Below are 16,250 nucleotides of genomic sequence, written 5' to 3' on the forward strand. Positions count from 1 at the left end.
AAATTGTAGATGATGCTAAGTAAGAACTCATGAGTCCTTAAATTTTCAGCCTGGTCAAATGAAATTGAATGGTCACAATCCAGGTGTCACTAGGGCTTGGCAGATTGCAGGATTTTTGTGACTCTCCAAGGAAACATCATGTTCCCAGATGGCAGACAGGCTTTGAAAAGCTAAAAAAAGCTTTTCTCCTACTACTTATAGAATCTCTTACACTTTTAGCTAGGTGTCCAGTGATGTGTTTCTGGCTACAGATGTATATGTAAGTCACAGATAGGAACGGCCAGGACCTGGATAAAACCCATCAACCCCATAGACTCTTGTGGCTTGTGTACTTGTACTGTGCTTGTCCTGGAAAAAGCTGACACCACCACCTCCTAGCTGTGACCCCACAGCTATTTCTTTAACTTTTTTTTTTTATAGTTGTTCTGCTCTGTTCCTTCCATCTTCCCATGGAAAAGCAGCTTGTAGATAGTCATGGACTGGGCTTCACCAAAAGGAAGCCATGAAAATAGCAGTAGAACTGAGATGTGCCCAGGCTTGAATGCAGTTTCCACTGCTGGAGAGCTCAATGGCAGCAGTGAGGCGAGTATGTAGTTGTGACCAGTTGTTTGGGATGCTTGTTTGGAGCTGATCACTGGCCAAAGTCAAACTGGGTAGCTAGCCTAACTCAGAGCACTCATACTAGTGAACTACCATCATACCCTTTTCCTATTGCAGATTGAATGGCATGATGCATGTTCTTATGACTACCTGGAGATCCGAGATGGCCTAACTGAATACAGCCCACTGCTTGGTCACTTCTGTGGCTATGAGAAGCCAGAAGATATCAAATCCAGTTCAAATAAAGTATGGATGAAGTTTGCATCTGATGCAACCATCAATAAAGCAGGTTTTGCAGCAAATTTCTTTAAAGGTACACGATCTACTACCTCACAATGTCAAAATTTGGGACCATTCATCCCTTAATCTACTGTCATCTCAAAGTGATCAGTTACCATTGTATCTACTTGTAGTTAAGAACTGTTAGACTTTCCTGTACAATCACCAATACCAAGTTGATATACAAATGGTTTTGTGAGTATAGAGAGGTTTGATGCTGAGGCATGAATACCACCTCCTTGATTAAGGCAGAATGAAAGAGTGCTGTGTCAGTACCAGCACAGGCACTGATGCCTTCCTTGTGTTGCACTGCTGGACAGAATGTAACCTCCACTTAACCCATGCTAGGGCACATTTTCAAAGAAAGTACTGGCACTGGGTGCGCAGTGTTCAAACAACTCTCTGCTAAGTTGTATTCCAAAGGAAACCTCCGGAGAGAAGGTGAATTTGAATGCAAGTAAAATCCCAGGGAAAATTTCTGAGTGCTTTAGGAGACACATGTGTTCCTGACCTGAGATCCTCTTCAGAAAGATGTAAATAAGACTAAGATTTTTCTTAAGAGCTAGACCCAAGACATGGTCCTTTACCAGCATCCTGTTGAGCTGAATAGAAGCAAGAACCAAATATCTAAGCCCTTGGGAAAATGCCTGCCGAGCTCCTGCAAGGTAGATACTCATGTTTCTCTTGGGTTCAGTGACAGTTTTACAGAAATAATAGCTGCAATGCCAATATTTGGATTGCACAAGTCCTTTATTTATTCCTACTTTAACTTCTGTCTCATGTTAAGGGTGTCATGGTCCATTTGGATCTCTCAAATTTACAGGACAATGTACTCTGTGAAATAAACATCATTTCATGAGCCTGTTAGGAAATACAACAAACACAGCAGGGCTCAACCCCTTTTGCTTGGAGTAGTCTATCATGGGAATTCACTTATTCACTTACTCCAGTTATAAGGTTTCATAATTTATGGCCTGTAGTTCCTAATCCATGTACTTATGCACAAAAGAAAAGAATTAGTTAAAGAAAGTTTGAGAGATCCAAATGGACCGTGACAAAGGGCAATTGCAAGATCACTGGCAAATACTGTGGTATTTAATTTCAGACTCTGAACAATGTTCACAGTGCCTAGACATCCTTGTTTAAATTTCTCATGTTCCATAAAGACACAGAATACTTCTTCCTAAAGACATTTTGGCTTCTTTCAGGAGCTGAAAGCAGTGCAGACTGACTAGCAGAGATGTCTTCCAGGGATTAGTACTAAATGGAGACTTTCTGGCCTGCAGCAAGTCATTCTCTAGAATCTGAGCTCCTCCTGCAAATTTGTAGGGGAACAAAGTTACATACCTGAATCTGGGGCGCTTTCCTTGTGAAACAGTCACAAATAAATGTATTTGTGTTTTTTATGTAAAAAATGCATAAACATGCACTTCTACTGCAGTTGCAGACACAAGTGATTTACAGCCACATTAGAAGCTATTGAACCTGTCATGGAGCAGCAAAGAAATACTCTGTGTTCTTCATAGTTAATTCACGGACCAGAAAATAAAATCTGCTTGGCCTAGAGTTGTTGCAGTATGGGGCTCCTGACTGCGGCAAGGCTTTGCAGGAAGGCAGTGTTATGAATAGAAGAGAATTCCAGTTGGAAGGGACCTACAATGATTAGTCAAGACTGTTCCTATTTGATGAACATAGCAGTAACTGTAACTGTAACATTATATTGGGTGTAGGTGCAAGGTGTTGACAGTGGGAGGCTGCAGGGCTGCCTTGTGCTGACTCCATAGTGGACCCACCACAGGACACAGATGAACCTATCAGCTATGTTGGTGGCACCTCTGTGAAAACAAAAACCAGGAAGGAGCAAAAAGTGCCAAACAGCAGAGGTAACACCAAAGTGAGAGGTGTTACTCTTAGTAGGAGATGTTGCACTTAGCATGAGGCGTTACCTCTTACTTAGTGAGCAGAAGGTGGAGGTGCTTCATGGCAGAGCAGACACTCCCTGCAGCCCATGGAGGACCCAGGACCCGGGCGGAGGGAAAGTATGAGAAGGAAGGAGTGGCAGACTCATGTACTGGCTGTAGCTCCCCATCCCCTCTGCCTTTGCATGCTCATGGCCTTGCTGAATGGACTGAGTTTAAGCTGTGGTGATACAACATGGGGAGAGAAGTTTGAAGTGTAGTTGAGCCTGGGAAAGGGGGACAGAAAGGTATTTTCCCTAAATGTTTTGACATTTGTTTCTTCTTTCTTTTTTTTTTTTTTTTTCCCAGTGTTTTGTTTCCCAATACCCAAATCAATACTCAAATATTTAAATTGGCAATAAATTAAGTTAAATTCCCTAAAGTTGAGTCTGTTTTACCTACAACAGTAATTGGTGGATAATTTTCCGGTCTCAACCCAAGAACTCTCATTTGCACGGGGTCAGGGTGAGAAGCCAGTACATCTGGCTATCTGTATATTAAAATGTCAGTTCAGGCTGTTGAGATGTAATTGGAAGAGCCTGGATTCAAAGTCTAGGGTAGTAAGTCTTCACGTGTCTGTGAAAAAGAAGGATTACTTATGTATTCTCACAGCTCCTTCATTGCACCCCACTCAGTGGGGTACGGCATTCTACAGCTCTGTTACTGTGGGCACCATGATGGGCCGGTTCATGGTAGCCCAAGTTACTCAAGAGAGTGAGAAATCTAAAAAACAAAACAGGGGGAAATGAGAACAAAAAGCAGTGAAGTCGTTACTGGAGATCATGTTTTCCTGCTCCTGTACAGAAAAAGCACTCTTGAATTGTAACAGTACTCTTAATCCCTTATGAGGAGTGCTTTAGCTCTTGTGAGGTTTGCAGCAGCTCCATGGGCTTGGCTCATCAGCTAGTCCTCTGGTCCTTCTGTCCAGAAGTGCTGCATGAGGAATATGAGGGGGGTTGAGTGGTCTCTAAACTGACTTGTTCTGGTTTTCTCCTGACAGAGATGGATGAATGTTCTCTTCCAGACAATGGTGGGTGTGAACAGCACTGTGAGAACACACTGGGCAGTTACAAATGCACCTGTGAGCCTGGTTATGAGTTGACAGCTGATAAAAAGACCTGTGAAGGTGAGTAACCTACAGATTGTCTGTATAGTATGGGTACTACAATCTTGGAGATGATTTTCCTTGCCCTTGGATCCTCTTTGCTTCTGTTTATCTTTCCCCACCTGAAAACATCCTTCTTTTGTCAACATCTTCCATTGAAAAACAAGTTTTGGTTGAAAAACTGAGAATACTGATTCTGTACTGGTAAACATCTCTAAAACCATTTGCTCTTCATAACCAGAGATTCCTGTTCAAACCAGATCTCCCACAGTGCAACATAAGGGAGGATGGGCATTATAACCTAACCAGTAAGTGGCACAAAAGTATTTCAATCTAAGGTTGAATTTCTTATTTTTTAAAATAAATTTATTTTGCAGAATAAAATATCTGTTTTGCCTGCATGCAAACCAGACATTCTGCATACTGAGGAGTAAATTTCCTTCTTCTGTTATGGGAGGGGAAAAAACAACCCTACAACACACCTTCAGTGGAAACTGTTTCTGTCAGCTTTCTATTTACACAGTTGATCTCCTTAAACGAGCGCTTGCTTCTACCAACAATACAGCTGTTGGTGTGTGAGAATCCACCCATTGTTCTTGTCTCTTAGCTCTGCCTTTCGGCTGAGATATGTAAGGAGCTCCACACCAAGTGGTGCTCTCAAAGTCACATGGTTTGCCCTGCCTTCTAAATTTTTTCACTGTCTGGGAAAAGCTGCTATTGACTAGGTGCCTTTTTTTCAATAATTTCTCGCAATTTTGAGCAAACAAGTTGGTATAACTTGGCGAGCATTTTCTGAACTTCACTCTTAGTCTCCTATTTTAAACTTCATTTGTGGGCAATACAGGAAGGATAATCTTTGAAATTGTAGCAAGGCACATCAGAGTAAATTGCTTTTGTTTCTTCTGACATGCTTGCCACTCTTTTTGTATCAAAGCTGCTCCCTTGGGTTTGACTTATTGCAAATAGAATTTTGCAACAAAAGAGCAAACTGAGATGGATTCCTTTGATGTAAAAGCCATGTTCTCGCACAAGAGGATGAAGCTGAGATGTCCCAAGTTTTTAAAAGAAATTGGATAATAAAGTGAAGTCTTTGGTTTTGTCTTCAGTTTTCCCTAGAGAAGATGCAGTCCACATATAATAAGCCACTGAAGAGTTGATAGGGGTGTCTTCCTAGGATTCCATTATCTTCCAGTTATTCCATCACTAGTAAACTTGAAATAGTATGGTTTGTATGACTGAATGTGGGTAAATTTGCCAGGTGGCCTTTACAAATATGTTGTGCATGTCAAGTCAGCTGATCCACAGTTGAAGCTACTACCACTCTCTAAGCCCAAGGTTAAAGAGTAAAAAGGAGATCAATCTTACATTATTTAAGTGGCTCTCAAGGTCATACCCTGGCTGTGTGTGTTTCTCTGGTGAGTAAAGGTCAGGTTTCTGTCTTCTTCACAGCTGCCAGCATTTTTACCTGTTCTGGAGGCCAGGATTTGAAATGTGCTACCAACCAGGATCTGATTCATTTTATAGCTAACAGTGTGGCCCAATCTGTGTGTCTGAACAGAACCAAGTAAAACTTGTGTTCATTTATTGCCTCTCCAGCTGCGTGTGGGGGCTTCATCACCAAGCTCAATGGGACCATTACTAGCCCTGGATGGCCCAAGGAATATCCTACTAATAAAAACTGCGTCTGGCAGGTGGTAGCTCCAGCCCAGTACCGGATCTCTCTGCAGTTCGAAGTGTTTGAGCTGGAAGGCAATGATGTACGTAACCAGTCCCTGCATCTCAGAGGTGTGACTACTGGCTAACTCAGAACTGGATAAATCCTTGGGATACAAGGAAAAGGAGACTCTGTCTTGCTGGTGGAGCTTCTGGTTGTTTCCCAGCCTTTACAATAATAAGCCATTAACAGTGATTGTTCTCTCTGAAGTCTGGATCCACTTTCTCTTTGGAGTGGAAAAGTGTTCTGTTATAAATGGGCTTCTTTTCTCTACCAGCTTTGAGTAACTGTAGGTGTTGTCCATCCCTAATAAGTATATCATCCTCCCCTTACCCAGGGCTGTCTTTGCAGGAAAATAATTGAAAATGAACAATGAAGTAGAGTTCTTCAAGGGTAAAAAAAAACAGCCAGTAAAAAAGTCTGTTCCCTGCCCTGCCAAGGGCAGGGTGGAATTCGAACAAAACATTCAGGTTCTAGCTTCCCACTGTAGATGGGAGCAGTGATTCTTCCTTAATTCAGCAGGCTGCAGAAGTTCATTCAACACTGTCAGGTTCTTGGATAAAGTCAGAGTAATTATTTTAGCTAAATGACATGGAACCTTTGCTAATCTGGAAACACACCCGTGCTTTAAGGTGAGGGAAGCAATGAAAGGGGATGAGAACACTGACAGAGGAGAATCTGGGGAGGATAGGAGTGTGTGAGTAGTAGGCTGTTTCTGTTCCCTCAGTCAAGCCTCTGTCCCTTCCTCTGAAATGTTCTGTTCAATGTTGATAGAGCTGAGAAATCTCCTTCTCTCTTGGCAGGTCTGTAAATACGACTATGTTGAGGTTCGTAGTGGGTTGGCTTCTGACTCCAAGCTTCATGGCAAATTCTGTGGCTCAGAGAAGCCTGAAGTAATCACATCGTATGGCAACAACATGAGACTGGAATTCAAATCAGACAACACGGTCTCCAAGAAAGGCTTTAAAGTTCACTACTTCTCTGGTACATGGCTCTATTCTTTCACTTGGTTACCTGTCCCTTCTGACTGAACCTCTTGTTTTGGGGGAATTTTCTTCAACCTCCTGTCAAATCAGGCAGAGCCTGACATGGTTATTTTCATCTGAAAACCATGGTGGCCCTCTGCTGTGTCACTTTTCATCTCGGTTTCTCAGTGTAGTGTTTGGTCCAATTTCATAGTGTAGTGTCAACAAGATACATTGATGAAATCCATACCTCCAGTCCTTCCACAGCAGGAAACGATGGGGAACCTGACCTGAAACTAAAAGAGTTAGAAAATTTCCAAAAGTCTTCTGTCTAGCAATCCTTCCCATCAAAGCAGTGCATGCTGATCCTCTGTTCTGAATCCATAGTAGCTTTTGGTGTCAGTGATGTACCTTCTTGGCAGGCAGCTCTGGAGGTTAATAGTACATTGTATGGAAGTGGAAATAAAATTTCATGCTGTGTCTTCACTGAGGGGTATTAATGTTTTTGAGGAGGATGATGAGGCAAAATGGCCTTAAATTAAACAGTTGTGGGGTAGAATCAGGCCTAAGGGCTTGGCTAATTAAATCTTAGGAAGGATGAGGTGGGGTATGTTTCGTCTAGAAATACATTTGAGGGTGAGGAGACAGATGAAGTTAATGAGGTCAAGGGAGGATATTGGTCCAAGAAAAATTGGAGATAAACTGCTCATAAATTAAATTGGACTGGAAACCATAAGCAGATTCTATGTTCAGAGCACTGAGATTCAAGACTTTATAGTCCTGAACACAAAGGAGTGAACATCCACTGGGGCATATTTCAGTTTCATGGAGCAGCTCATACCTTAGATCACCTTTTCCATCTGCCTGCTTGTGCTCTTGGAAAAGAGCTATATAAAGATGGAGGCTCATCAGAGCATGTAGAAACTTGAAAATATAAAGACTGGCCAGTGGATATTTGCCTAGCCTAGTGAATTTGTGTGATACTTTTCCTGGACTCTGTTCTAAAAGAATGACACATTGCTATATGTTTCTTTTAACCTATGGCACTTCTCTAGGTTAAAAGAGGTATTTAACTACTCAAAACCTACATTATATAATAAAACCCATTTGCAATGCATTTTATGGAATAAAGAACAATCGAAGAGAGTTGTATCTGGGCTAAAAAGCTGACTGGACTAATGCAGCAGCAGAGGTTGGGTGCTTGCACTGGTATCTGCCAGTCTGGGTATGGCACTCCCAGCTGGCAACTGTGGTTGTGTGTTTCTCATTGTCAACTCAGTACTTGTTGGTTTGATCCTGCCCAGACAAGGACGAATGCTCCAAAGACAATGGTGGTTGCCAGCATGAATGTGTCAACACCTTTGGTAGCTACACATGCCAGTGCAGAAATGGGTTCATGCTGCATGAAAACGGCCATGACTGTAAAGAAGGTAAGGTCCTTACTCCTTGCTCTCAGGAAAGATAAGGTGCTTTAAACATAGTTTGCTCCAGGATGCTTTTGTGCCAGGCATACCATGTTTGTACCACGTGCCAGTCTGGGGCCCTGAAAAGCCCCAGTTAGCTGAAAAACTACCTAATAAAAGGAAGAAGGAGACCTGTTTTCACTGCATCCATTCCCCAGTCTGGCCCTCTGTATGGCCATGGGGGATGGACAGGGGGAGGGCAAGAAGTTGGCTTAGCGAAAGGATTGCTTGTGGGACATCATGATTTGACTAGTCACTGCTGCTTCAATTTAATTATTGGGTTTGAGTCAGAAGATGAAGGATGAGCTGATCTAACTGCTTGCTTGCTGCCAAAACTACCCTTCTTCCTGTACCCTACCCCTACTGTGTGCAGCAAAGGCCTTCTTGTGTACGACCTCTGGTCTTTTTCTGGTCTTCCAAGCTGGCAAAACAACTCAAGGCTGAGATAGCATCAGAGTCAACAGGGTTGGAGGGGTTGGATACCATGTCACTGGAAACAGGGCAGATGAGATTGAGAAGCAGGAGAATACACCTGAAAGTGAGGAGGTGCATGATGTTAATGAGGCCCAGGGGAATGAGATGGTCCATTTCACCAGCTGCCAAGTTAGCTCAAAGGAGTGTAGGACAAACCCACCAGAACTATGCAGTAATACTAGAAGGTCTTGTTCAGTGAGTGAAGCCTTCCCTGTTTCTGCTGTGCTGAGGGTGGGCAGAGAGGAACATGTAGGATGTTATATGGTTCCCGTGTGAGATTTGTCTTGATGACTTCATCTTGTGACCTCTCTCTCAAGCTGGTTGTGAGCACAAGCTGAATGGTGCAGAAGGAGTGATGAGCAGTCCAAACTGGCCTGACAAGTATCCCAGCCGGAAAGAGTGCACCTGGGACATCTCTGCAACGCCTGGCCACCGAGTGAAAGTAGTGAGTAACCAGTGAGCGGGAGGGGAGGAGTAGGCTGGACTGTGAGGAGCTGAAGTATTTCTCCCCATACTGTGTGAGCGGGCCATTGATCTCCATAGGCCCTTTTTGGGGTGCTCGGAGGAAGGCATCCCAGGAGGCTGCCTCTGGCCTGCCAAAGAGCAGAGAGTCTCAGAGAAACATGAGGCAGAGGTGAGTCTCTTGAGGAGATTGCTCTCTCTGTTAACAGAAGGTGTTAACATGCCCTCCCACCTCTGCCTCTCCCTCTGAGCCACTCCGTGGGACCATATCTACATAAGGTGGTGGCAGAGCCAGTGCCCAGCCCCTCTGAGGGAGAAGTGTGAGGCCCACTTTACAGCATGGCCTGATGCATATGGCAGGGCATGCCCAAAGCTGGGCAGTGGGGAAGATAGTGCCTCGATCACTGTGCTCAGTGGAAGTAATACTGAAGAACTGCCTATTCAGTGTGCTAGGCAGGATTTCCAGCAGGAAAAATATGAGCATATAAGGCTTGCTGATGAAAACTGTTGTCGTGCACCCATGTGAGGCAGCAAAGCTGCACATTCATATGAAATTCTGAGCTTTGTCACCCTGAGGTCATTCTTATCTGAAAGCACACCATTCTAGTTTAGTCTGTGGGAGGAGTGGGACAGACATATCATTTGACCTGTTTTTCATTTGTTTTCATACTCTGTTAAACTGCATACTCAGATTTACAAATGTCTGTTTTAATTCTCCTTATTCTTGCTGTAGACCTTCAATGAGTTTGAGATTGAACAGCACCAAGAATGTGCCTATGACCACTTAGAAATGTATGATGGGCCCAACAGCAAATCACCTGTCCTTGGCCGTTTCTGTGGCAGCAAGAAGCCAGACCCTGTAGTGGCTTCTACCAACAAGATGTTCCTCAGGTTTTACTCTGATGCTTCTGTGCAAAGAAAAGGTTTCCAGGCAAAGCACAGCACAGGTAATCTGGTTGCCTGCCAATACCCCAGTGCGATAAGATGTCATCAAGTCTCACCGCATTTTCTTACCAGGCAAAACTAGACACACTTTTCACCCAAATAATCTTAGCCTGATTTTTAAGTGATTGTGTATTGTGCTGACCATTTCCCAGACCATTGTTGGCACCATACCATAAATGCAAGCTTCCTTGTCAGTTTAGAGGTCTCTTGATATCAAACATTCCTGCTCATGTTCTTTTGTTTAAACTGGAGGTGTTTGGTTGAGCAGCAACCCCTTCTGTTCCACATCAACCATCAGAAAATGAGATAATGCAACTTAGTCCATGTACTGGCCCAGATCAGAATTTCAGCTACGGGGCAAGCACAAAGAACATGTGAAGTCTTCCTTTAAGCAATTGCTTTCTAAAATAATGCTGTTTTCTAAAGTACAATGTAGCAGGAATCTCATCCTGCTAGTTATAGCTGGTCACTTCTTTCCGTGCATGTTCAGTACCCAAAAATCCAAGCTCCTGTACTCTATGTGGGTCATCAGATTCATGGGTGACTGGAGAATTCACTGGTTTATGATAGTTTGTTGCAGTGGTTAATTACCTTCCCGGTTGTACATACACTTCAGGCTGGAGGTCTTCTCTCCTCACATCTGGCCTAAAAGTGGTAAGATAAATCCTTGTTGTGAGGTAAGGCCTTTGAGAGACTGGTTTGTGTCCTTTTCTTCCAGAATGTGGTGGGCTCTTAAAGGCTGAAGTACGAACTAAGGAGCTATATTCCCATGCTCAGTTTGGGGACAACAACTATCCAGGTCAAACCAACTGTGACTGGGTGATTGTAGCTGAAGATGGCTATGGGGTGGAGCTGATATTCCAGATATTTGAGATTGAGGAGGAGGCTGACTGTGGGTACGACTACATGGAAATTTACGATGGTTACGACAGCACTGCACCCCGCCTGGGACGCTTCTGTGGCTCAGGGGTAAGCTGTTGTGGTGGTGATTTCATAGGGATAACTGGGGTTGGCAAAGAAGAATACTCTTGTACCTTTTTTAGAGAGGGGCACATGCACAAACTGGTGATGAGAATGCCTTGTGTGTCTGGGTTTTGCTTTTTCCCCTACTGCTGCAGATAACAGCCATTATATCTGATGCACAGAGTTGATCTGAAAACCTTGCTGACTGCTTTGCCCTTTTTAGCCCAGGTCCATGTGCAGCAGCATGGGACTGCCACTGAAGTGTTGTGTAAATGTGGGAAACTTCTTCCAAAGGCCAGTTTCATCCTCAGTCACTTCCGGCCTGAAGCCACATCACATTGCAGCTGCGCTGTGGCAAAGGGTGGAAGGACTTGCAGAGCTGCGTGTTAACTCCAGGATGATGTGCTGTCTCCTGAACTGTTATCTGTGTCCCTGTTAACAGGAATGACTCTGTAATAAGTATTGGTGTGTGGTTTTTAAAACCAGCGAGTATGACTTCTTTAGGTCTTCAGCAATTAAATGGAGCGGGTTCTGAATGAATTTAAAGAGAGACATGAGGGAGCACATGTGTGGAAGCATTCCTTGCAAACTGGGGAGATGATCTGAAACATAAAAGATAGCTTGGTGTGAAGAAGTTCAGGGCAGCAGGGTAGCAATCTACCTACCTGCACACTGACAAATGGAGAATGGCTGAGAAAGAGTAGGTCCCACAGAGAGTACAGGGAGGCAGGGAGGTTGGAGCAGGTCACAGCAGTGGGAGAGATAACCAGTGTTATCATGTAAGATAAGGAACTAAGTTATATTTTGCCTCTAATGAACTCTGGGAGAATCTCAGTTGTTGAACGCGGTCCAGTTGAACTGTGCAATTTCCTGAAAAGATAAGGACAAATTAAAGCAAACTCAGAAGACTGAAAAAAACAACAAACAAATCCAAACCCCAAACCAAACCAACCAACCAAAAAAAAAACAAAAACAAAAACAGGTGGAAGAACTGGGACTGTAAAGTGACTGATATCAGTTTTCAAACATAAAAGGCAAGCATACAAAGAGCAAGGGAATATGCTCAGGAAGTCAGAGCAGGGCAGGAAGTACTGAGCACTCAGTCTTTGTGCTTAATGGCCAGTCTGTCTTCACTATGAGCTTAAACTCTAGCATCATAGTGCAGACAGTTATATAGCCTGCAGATTTGACCACTGTGTCTTCTTTCCTTTCCTGCAGCCTCTGGAAGAAATCTACTCTGCAGGGGATTCCATCATGATTCGATTCCACACAGATGACACCATCAACAAGAAAGGCTTTCACGCCCAATACATAAGTACCAAATTTCAGGATGCATTGCACATGAGAAAGTAGTTTAACTGCTCCTCACAGACACTCCCTGTCTGAAGACTGAAGCATTTAACTGTGATCTTTGGTGGATTTTTTTCCTTTGAAGCTTCTGTGCACCTGGCCAAAAGCAGTGTACAGTATTTTCTGTAACTAAAACTAAATCCAGTCTCAAAGGTTTGCCTTTGCGATTATTAGTATTACCCTTTCTTGTTAACATACCCAGGACCAAAAATTGTCTTCTAATCATACCTGTCAGGGCATAAACATTGTATTTTGCACAGCTTGCCGTGGGGCTGAGTGAAGATTGAGCTTGAATTGAGAAAACCCTTCGTCTCTTGTGTGTCCTGTTTCTAGGTGGCATTTCCTAAGCATCCTGTACACACAAGCTGTCTCAACATATTTTCTGGAGCAGGTGATGTGGACAGCCACCCAGTAGAAATTTCTCAAAGGAGTATGTAAGCTCCCTACTCTCCCCTACCAGCCCAAAATACTCTGTGCAATAAGTGAACAACGAGATGGCTGGAACTCCATCACTGCTTCTGTCCTGTCTATTTATTGTCTTGGTTATTGTGGGTTGAGAGCTAGGCAGGGGCACAGAGACAGTCCCCTTAGGGCTGCTAACTACTTGGATCACGGTGAATGAGAAGGGCCCAATGCCTGAATTGCAGTAATTGTCATGGTATATGTTGAATGGAAGTACTTCAATGCAGTGGCCAAGGGAAGGGTGGTAGCTGACAGAAAAGTGCTGTGGTGGGGTGCAAGGCATGACTGTGTGACAGTGGCAAAGCTTAGTAATTAGAGTGCTGACAGCATGCTTCAGTTATACCACCAAGCAATGCAATCAGAGAGCTGTAGCAGCAGGTCAGGCCTTATCTGAAATACAGAATCTCTCCTGCTTACTCCACCCACATTAGCTTTCTTAGCCTTGTTTATACTGCTTCCTTTCCTGAGTACCACTTCCCTGGGAGCCCTTCCTTTCTACAGCTAAGCTGCTCTCTCCAGGGCTCCCCACTACAACCTAGGAGTGCTATTCAACATCAGCTAGCCAGAGCATCTCACCAGAGGAAATATTGGGCCAGAGGTAGTCATGGTGTCCGTGAGGCAGAGGGACAGAGGCCATGCTGCAGGTCAGCTCTGGTGAGCTGGTGAAACCTGTCAAATATGTGTGAGCTCCAGGCATGGGACTAGGAATGGGAGAGCTGTGCTGATTTCTGCTTCCTCCCAGCTCTTTGCTGGCTCATGGCCCAGTCTCTTAACTTCATGGCAGGGTTACAAGCAGGATGGTGACTAAAGCACTTTGAGCTATAAGGCTCAGACATGCTCTGTGTTGCAGTTATTTATGTACATAGAAGCTACCAAGCCATGAGCTTGCAGAATTAACAGGTAGCTTGGCACTTCTTTGGGAAAAAGGTAGTGAAAACTCTGCTTTTGAGGAAACCACTGTAAATTGAACTGTTGCTATGGGGAGGGGGTGTGGGGGTGGGGGAGGAAAAGAAGAAAACGACTTTATTCTGAATGATATTTCATTAAGGCAGTCATGGGCAATTCTGAGCTAAAAGCTGCGGTATGTTAGCTTTAATAAAGTATTTATAATCCATGGATTACTATGTTTACATAACCAATGTACTGTCAGGCTCCGGGGTGAAACCTCCTCTCTGGTGTATGACTGTGGAGAAATGTAGGGCCAGCACTAGTCAGGCACAAATGGCATTCCTGGAGATGAGGGCATTTCCAGATAGATAATAAAATAGACCCAGCCCTCTCCAGAAGTCCTTGAACAGAACATTGTCAAAGTATTGTGAATATTAGGAGAAGCAAATGCATGAAAATATTTTCTTGCTTAGAACAAGAAAAATAAAGTAATTTATACACACACACACAAGAATATATGTATATAAAATGTGCATGTAGAAGACCAGTAGTCAAAGCCTTAATAAGTGTCATGTGAACGATACTGTACCATTGACTATAGCTTTATTGCAGGCTGTATAAAGCCACGTTTTGTCTTTTGGCTCTGTTTTGTTCCTCTTTTCAAATGCTATGGCCTTTTTACAGGCAAGAACTCTGATCTCAAGTTGTTTGATCATGCAGGTCTGGGGAAGTGAGCTCGGCTAGATGGGGTCTGCAATAGTCCTTCTCTTCCTTGCCCCTGTTCAAGCAAAACCACAGTGACTCGGGTCTGGAAATAAAAGCATGACACTGATCCCTGTGAATGAGAAAGAAGTTTCAGGTGGTAAGCAGTGGTTCAAGTTTCCTGGCTCTCTAATGGGAGCAATGACTCCGGAGAGAAGTGACCGTAGCAGCTTCCCATGTACGTTAACATCTTTGTTCCATGTTCTGCCATCTTTCCCAGACTGGCTCATTGCAGATGCCTGCAATTCTGTTTGACAGATCTACTATGCTTAGCATTCATGCAGGTGTCTCTTGTGACAGTGTGCTTGCATCTGTTGTACTGTGCATTTCAACCAATGATCTATGTAGAATATTTCTGCTGTACTGACTGGGCTTAACAGTCAATAATTCTAAATGTTTGAAAGTTTCTTCGTAAAAAAAAAAAAGAAAAAAAATGTCGGTCCCTCTAATGTGTGTAAATGTACCCTGGTCTTTGTGTGATTTTACATTTCACTAACTAAAATAATTTTTTAAGAGGGGGAGGAGAGGAGGGTATGGGGGCAATCACAAATGTACCTGTGCCCATAATGAGTCTCTGCATTCATTAAAGACTGTGGATTTTGTTGCAGCTTGTGTTGTGTGCATGCATTTACTACTTCCTCAAGGGGAGGGAATTTTTTAATACATTCCTTGTTCTGCCAACTGTTATTTGTGTCTACTGCTAATACCAGATGGGATTTACCCTCTGCAGGAAACAACTTTCCCTTGAGCCTTTAATTTTATCTTGGCTTTTGCAATCAAGATAGCATTTAGGAAGTGGGGCAAAGGAATAAGTTGATCAGCCAAAGGGCTACATTGTTGTTGCAAGTTCTGCACTCACGCTTTATTAGGCTGAGATTCAGGTAGGCAGTAATTAAGCATCAGGAATTTGGGAATAAGTACATAAGTAGACCTTAAAAGAGGAGGCTTATTTACCACACTACAGGGGATGGTCCCCAAGACTCTGAGGCATGAAACTCCTGTGCAAAGGACAGCAGGATGAGTATGAAGCAGATGTTCCTTACTGCAAAGCTGTGGTCTGTACTCTCACTACAGTAGCTGAACGTTTAATAGCTGGGCAGCACTTAGCATGCTTTTCTTTCTCTTTCTGTCCTCTGCTTGATGTCTGTCCTGCTTGCTAAGGATGTCTGTGTTCCTTCCCCAGTACATGTGTTTCCCACCACCAGATTTCCTGTGGTGTGATGAAGGAATAAGCATCCCCATGTAGCCTCCTGCACCTATCATGGCACAGTATGACCTTGGAATGAGGCTGCAGTCAGGTCAGCAGGTGGACATAATTTCCAAAGTCAGGACCAGCAGCCTTCAGTTGCACAGAGAGTTACACTCCAAAGCAATGCTGTAGCATTAGAAATTACACAGCTCAAGTGAAGATGGTGGGAAATTGGAGGTAAAATAGAAGGTGGAATATGAACTGGAGTCACATCTGCTAGAGAAACAGAGACATTTGCAATTGCAGTGACAGATTCTTACTGTGTGCACAATCTATCTGTTGTATGTGTAAAGATCTTTTGCAGGCTTATATCTTCCCTGTTGTTCAGCTATCATGTTCCCTTAATGTCTCTTCCCACACTGATTGCCTGCCATCAGTGCTGTGTGACATGGCAGGTCCTCATTTTCTCTGTTTACTTTTAGAAGTAGGACTTAAGTTTTCAGAAAGCACCCAAGGACCATCCAGTCACTATGTGTGTGTTGCTGAAGGAAATATCCATTGTCTGCCAGAAGATGCTTCATCCTTTAAAAACATGAGTACCGAGTAGTACAGTTCACTTCAAAGAACAATGCCTCTGATGCGACAGGCCCTTTGTCTCAGCATCAAGCCAG

The 16,250-nt window shown here is 43.6% G+C and overlaps 1 protein-coding gene across 10 annotated transcripts in view; it reads left to right on the plus strand.

Moving 5' to 3' along the window:
* TLL2 (tolloid like 2) overlaps positions 1-14,849 on the plus strand; it is a 95,092-nt gene extending 80,243 nt beyond the window's left edge. For all 10 annotated transcript variants that reach the window (XM_061459362.1, XM_061459361.1, XM_061459359.1 and 7 more), the window contains 9 exons: positions 718-913; positions 3,838-3,963; positions 5,539-5,699; positions 6,460-6,640; positions 7,926-8,051; positions 8,876-9,003; positions 9,754-9,967; positions 10,684-10,934; positions 12,147-14,849. In XM_061459362.1, the coding sequence (XP_061315346.1) occupies positions 718-913; positions 3,838-3,963; positions 5,539-5,699; positions 6,460-6,640; positions 7,926-8,051; positions 8,876-9,003; positions 9,754-9,967; positions 10,684-10,934; positions 12,147-12,281 (1,518 nt within the window). In that variant the 3' untranslated portion in view covers positions 12,282-14,849. The remainder of the gene's footprint in view (positions 1-717; positions 914-3,837; positions 3,964-5,538; positions 5,700-6,459; positions 6,641-7,925; positions 8,052-8,875; positions 9,004-9,753; positions 9,968-10,683; positions 10,935-12,146) is intronic.
* Positions 14,850-16,250: the final 1,401 nt, after the last annotated feature.

This window comes from Pezoporus flaviventris, unplaced genomic scaffold (assembly GCF_033815535.1).
Source record: "Pezoporus flaviventris isolate CSIRO_AGI_PZ_B2104156 unplaced genomic scaffold, CSIRO_AGI_Pfla_v1 ptg000029l, whole genome shotgun sequence".
Taxonomy (NCBI): domain Eukaryota; kingdom Metazoa; phylum Chordata; class Aves; order Psittaciformes; family Psittacidae; genus Pezoporus; species Pezoporus flaviventris.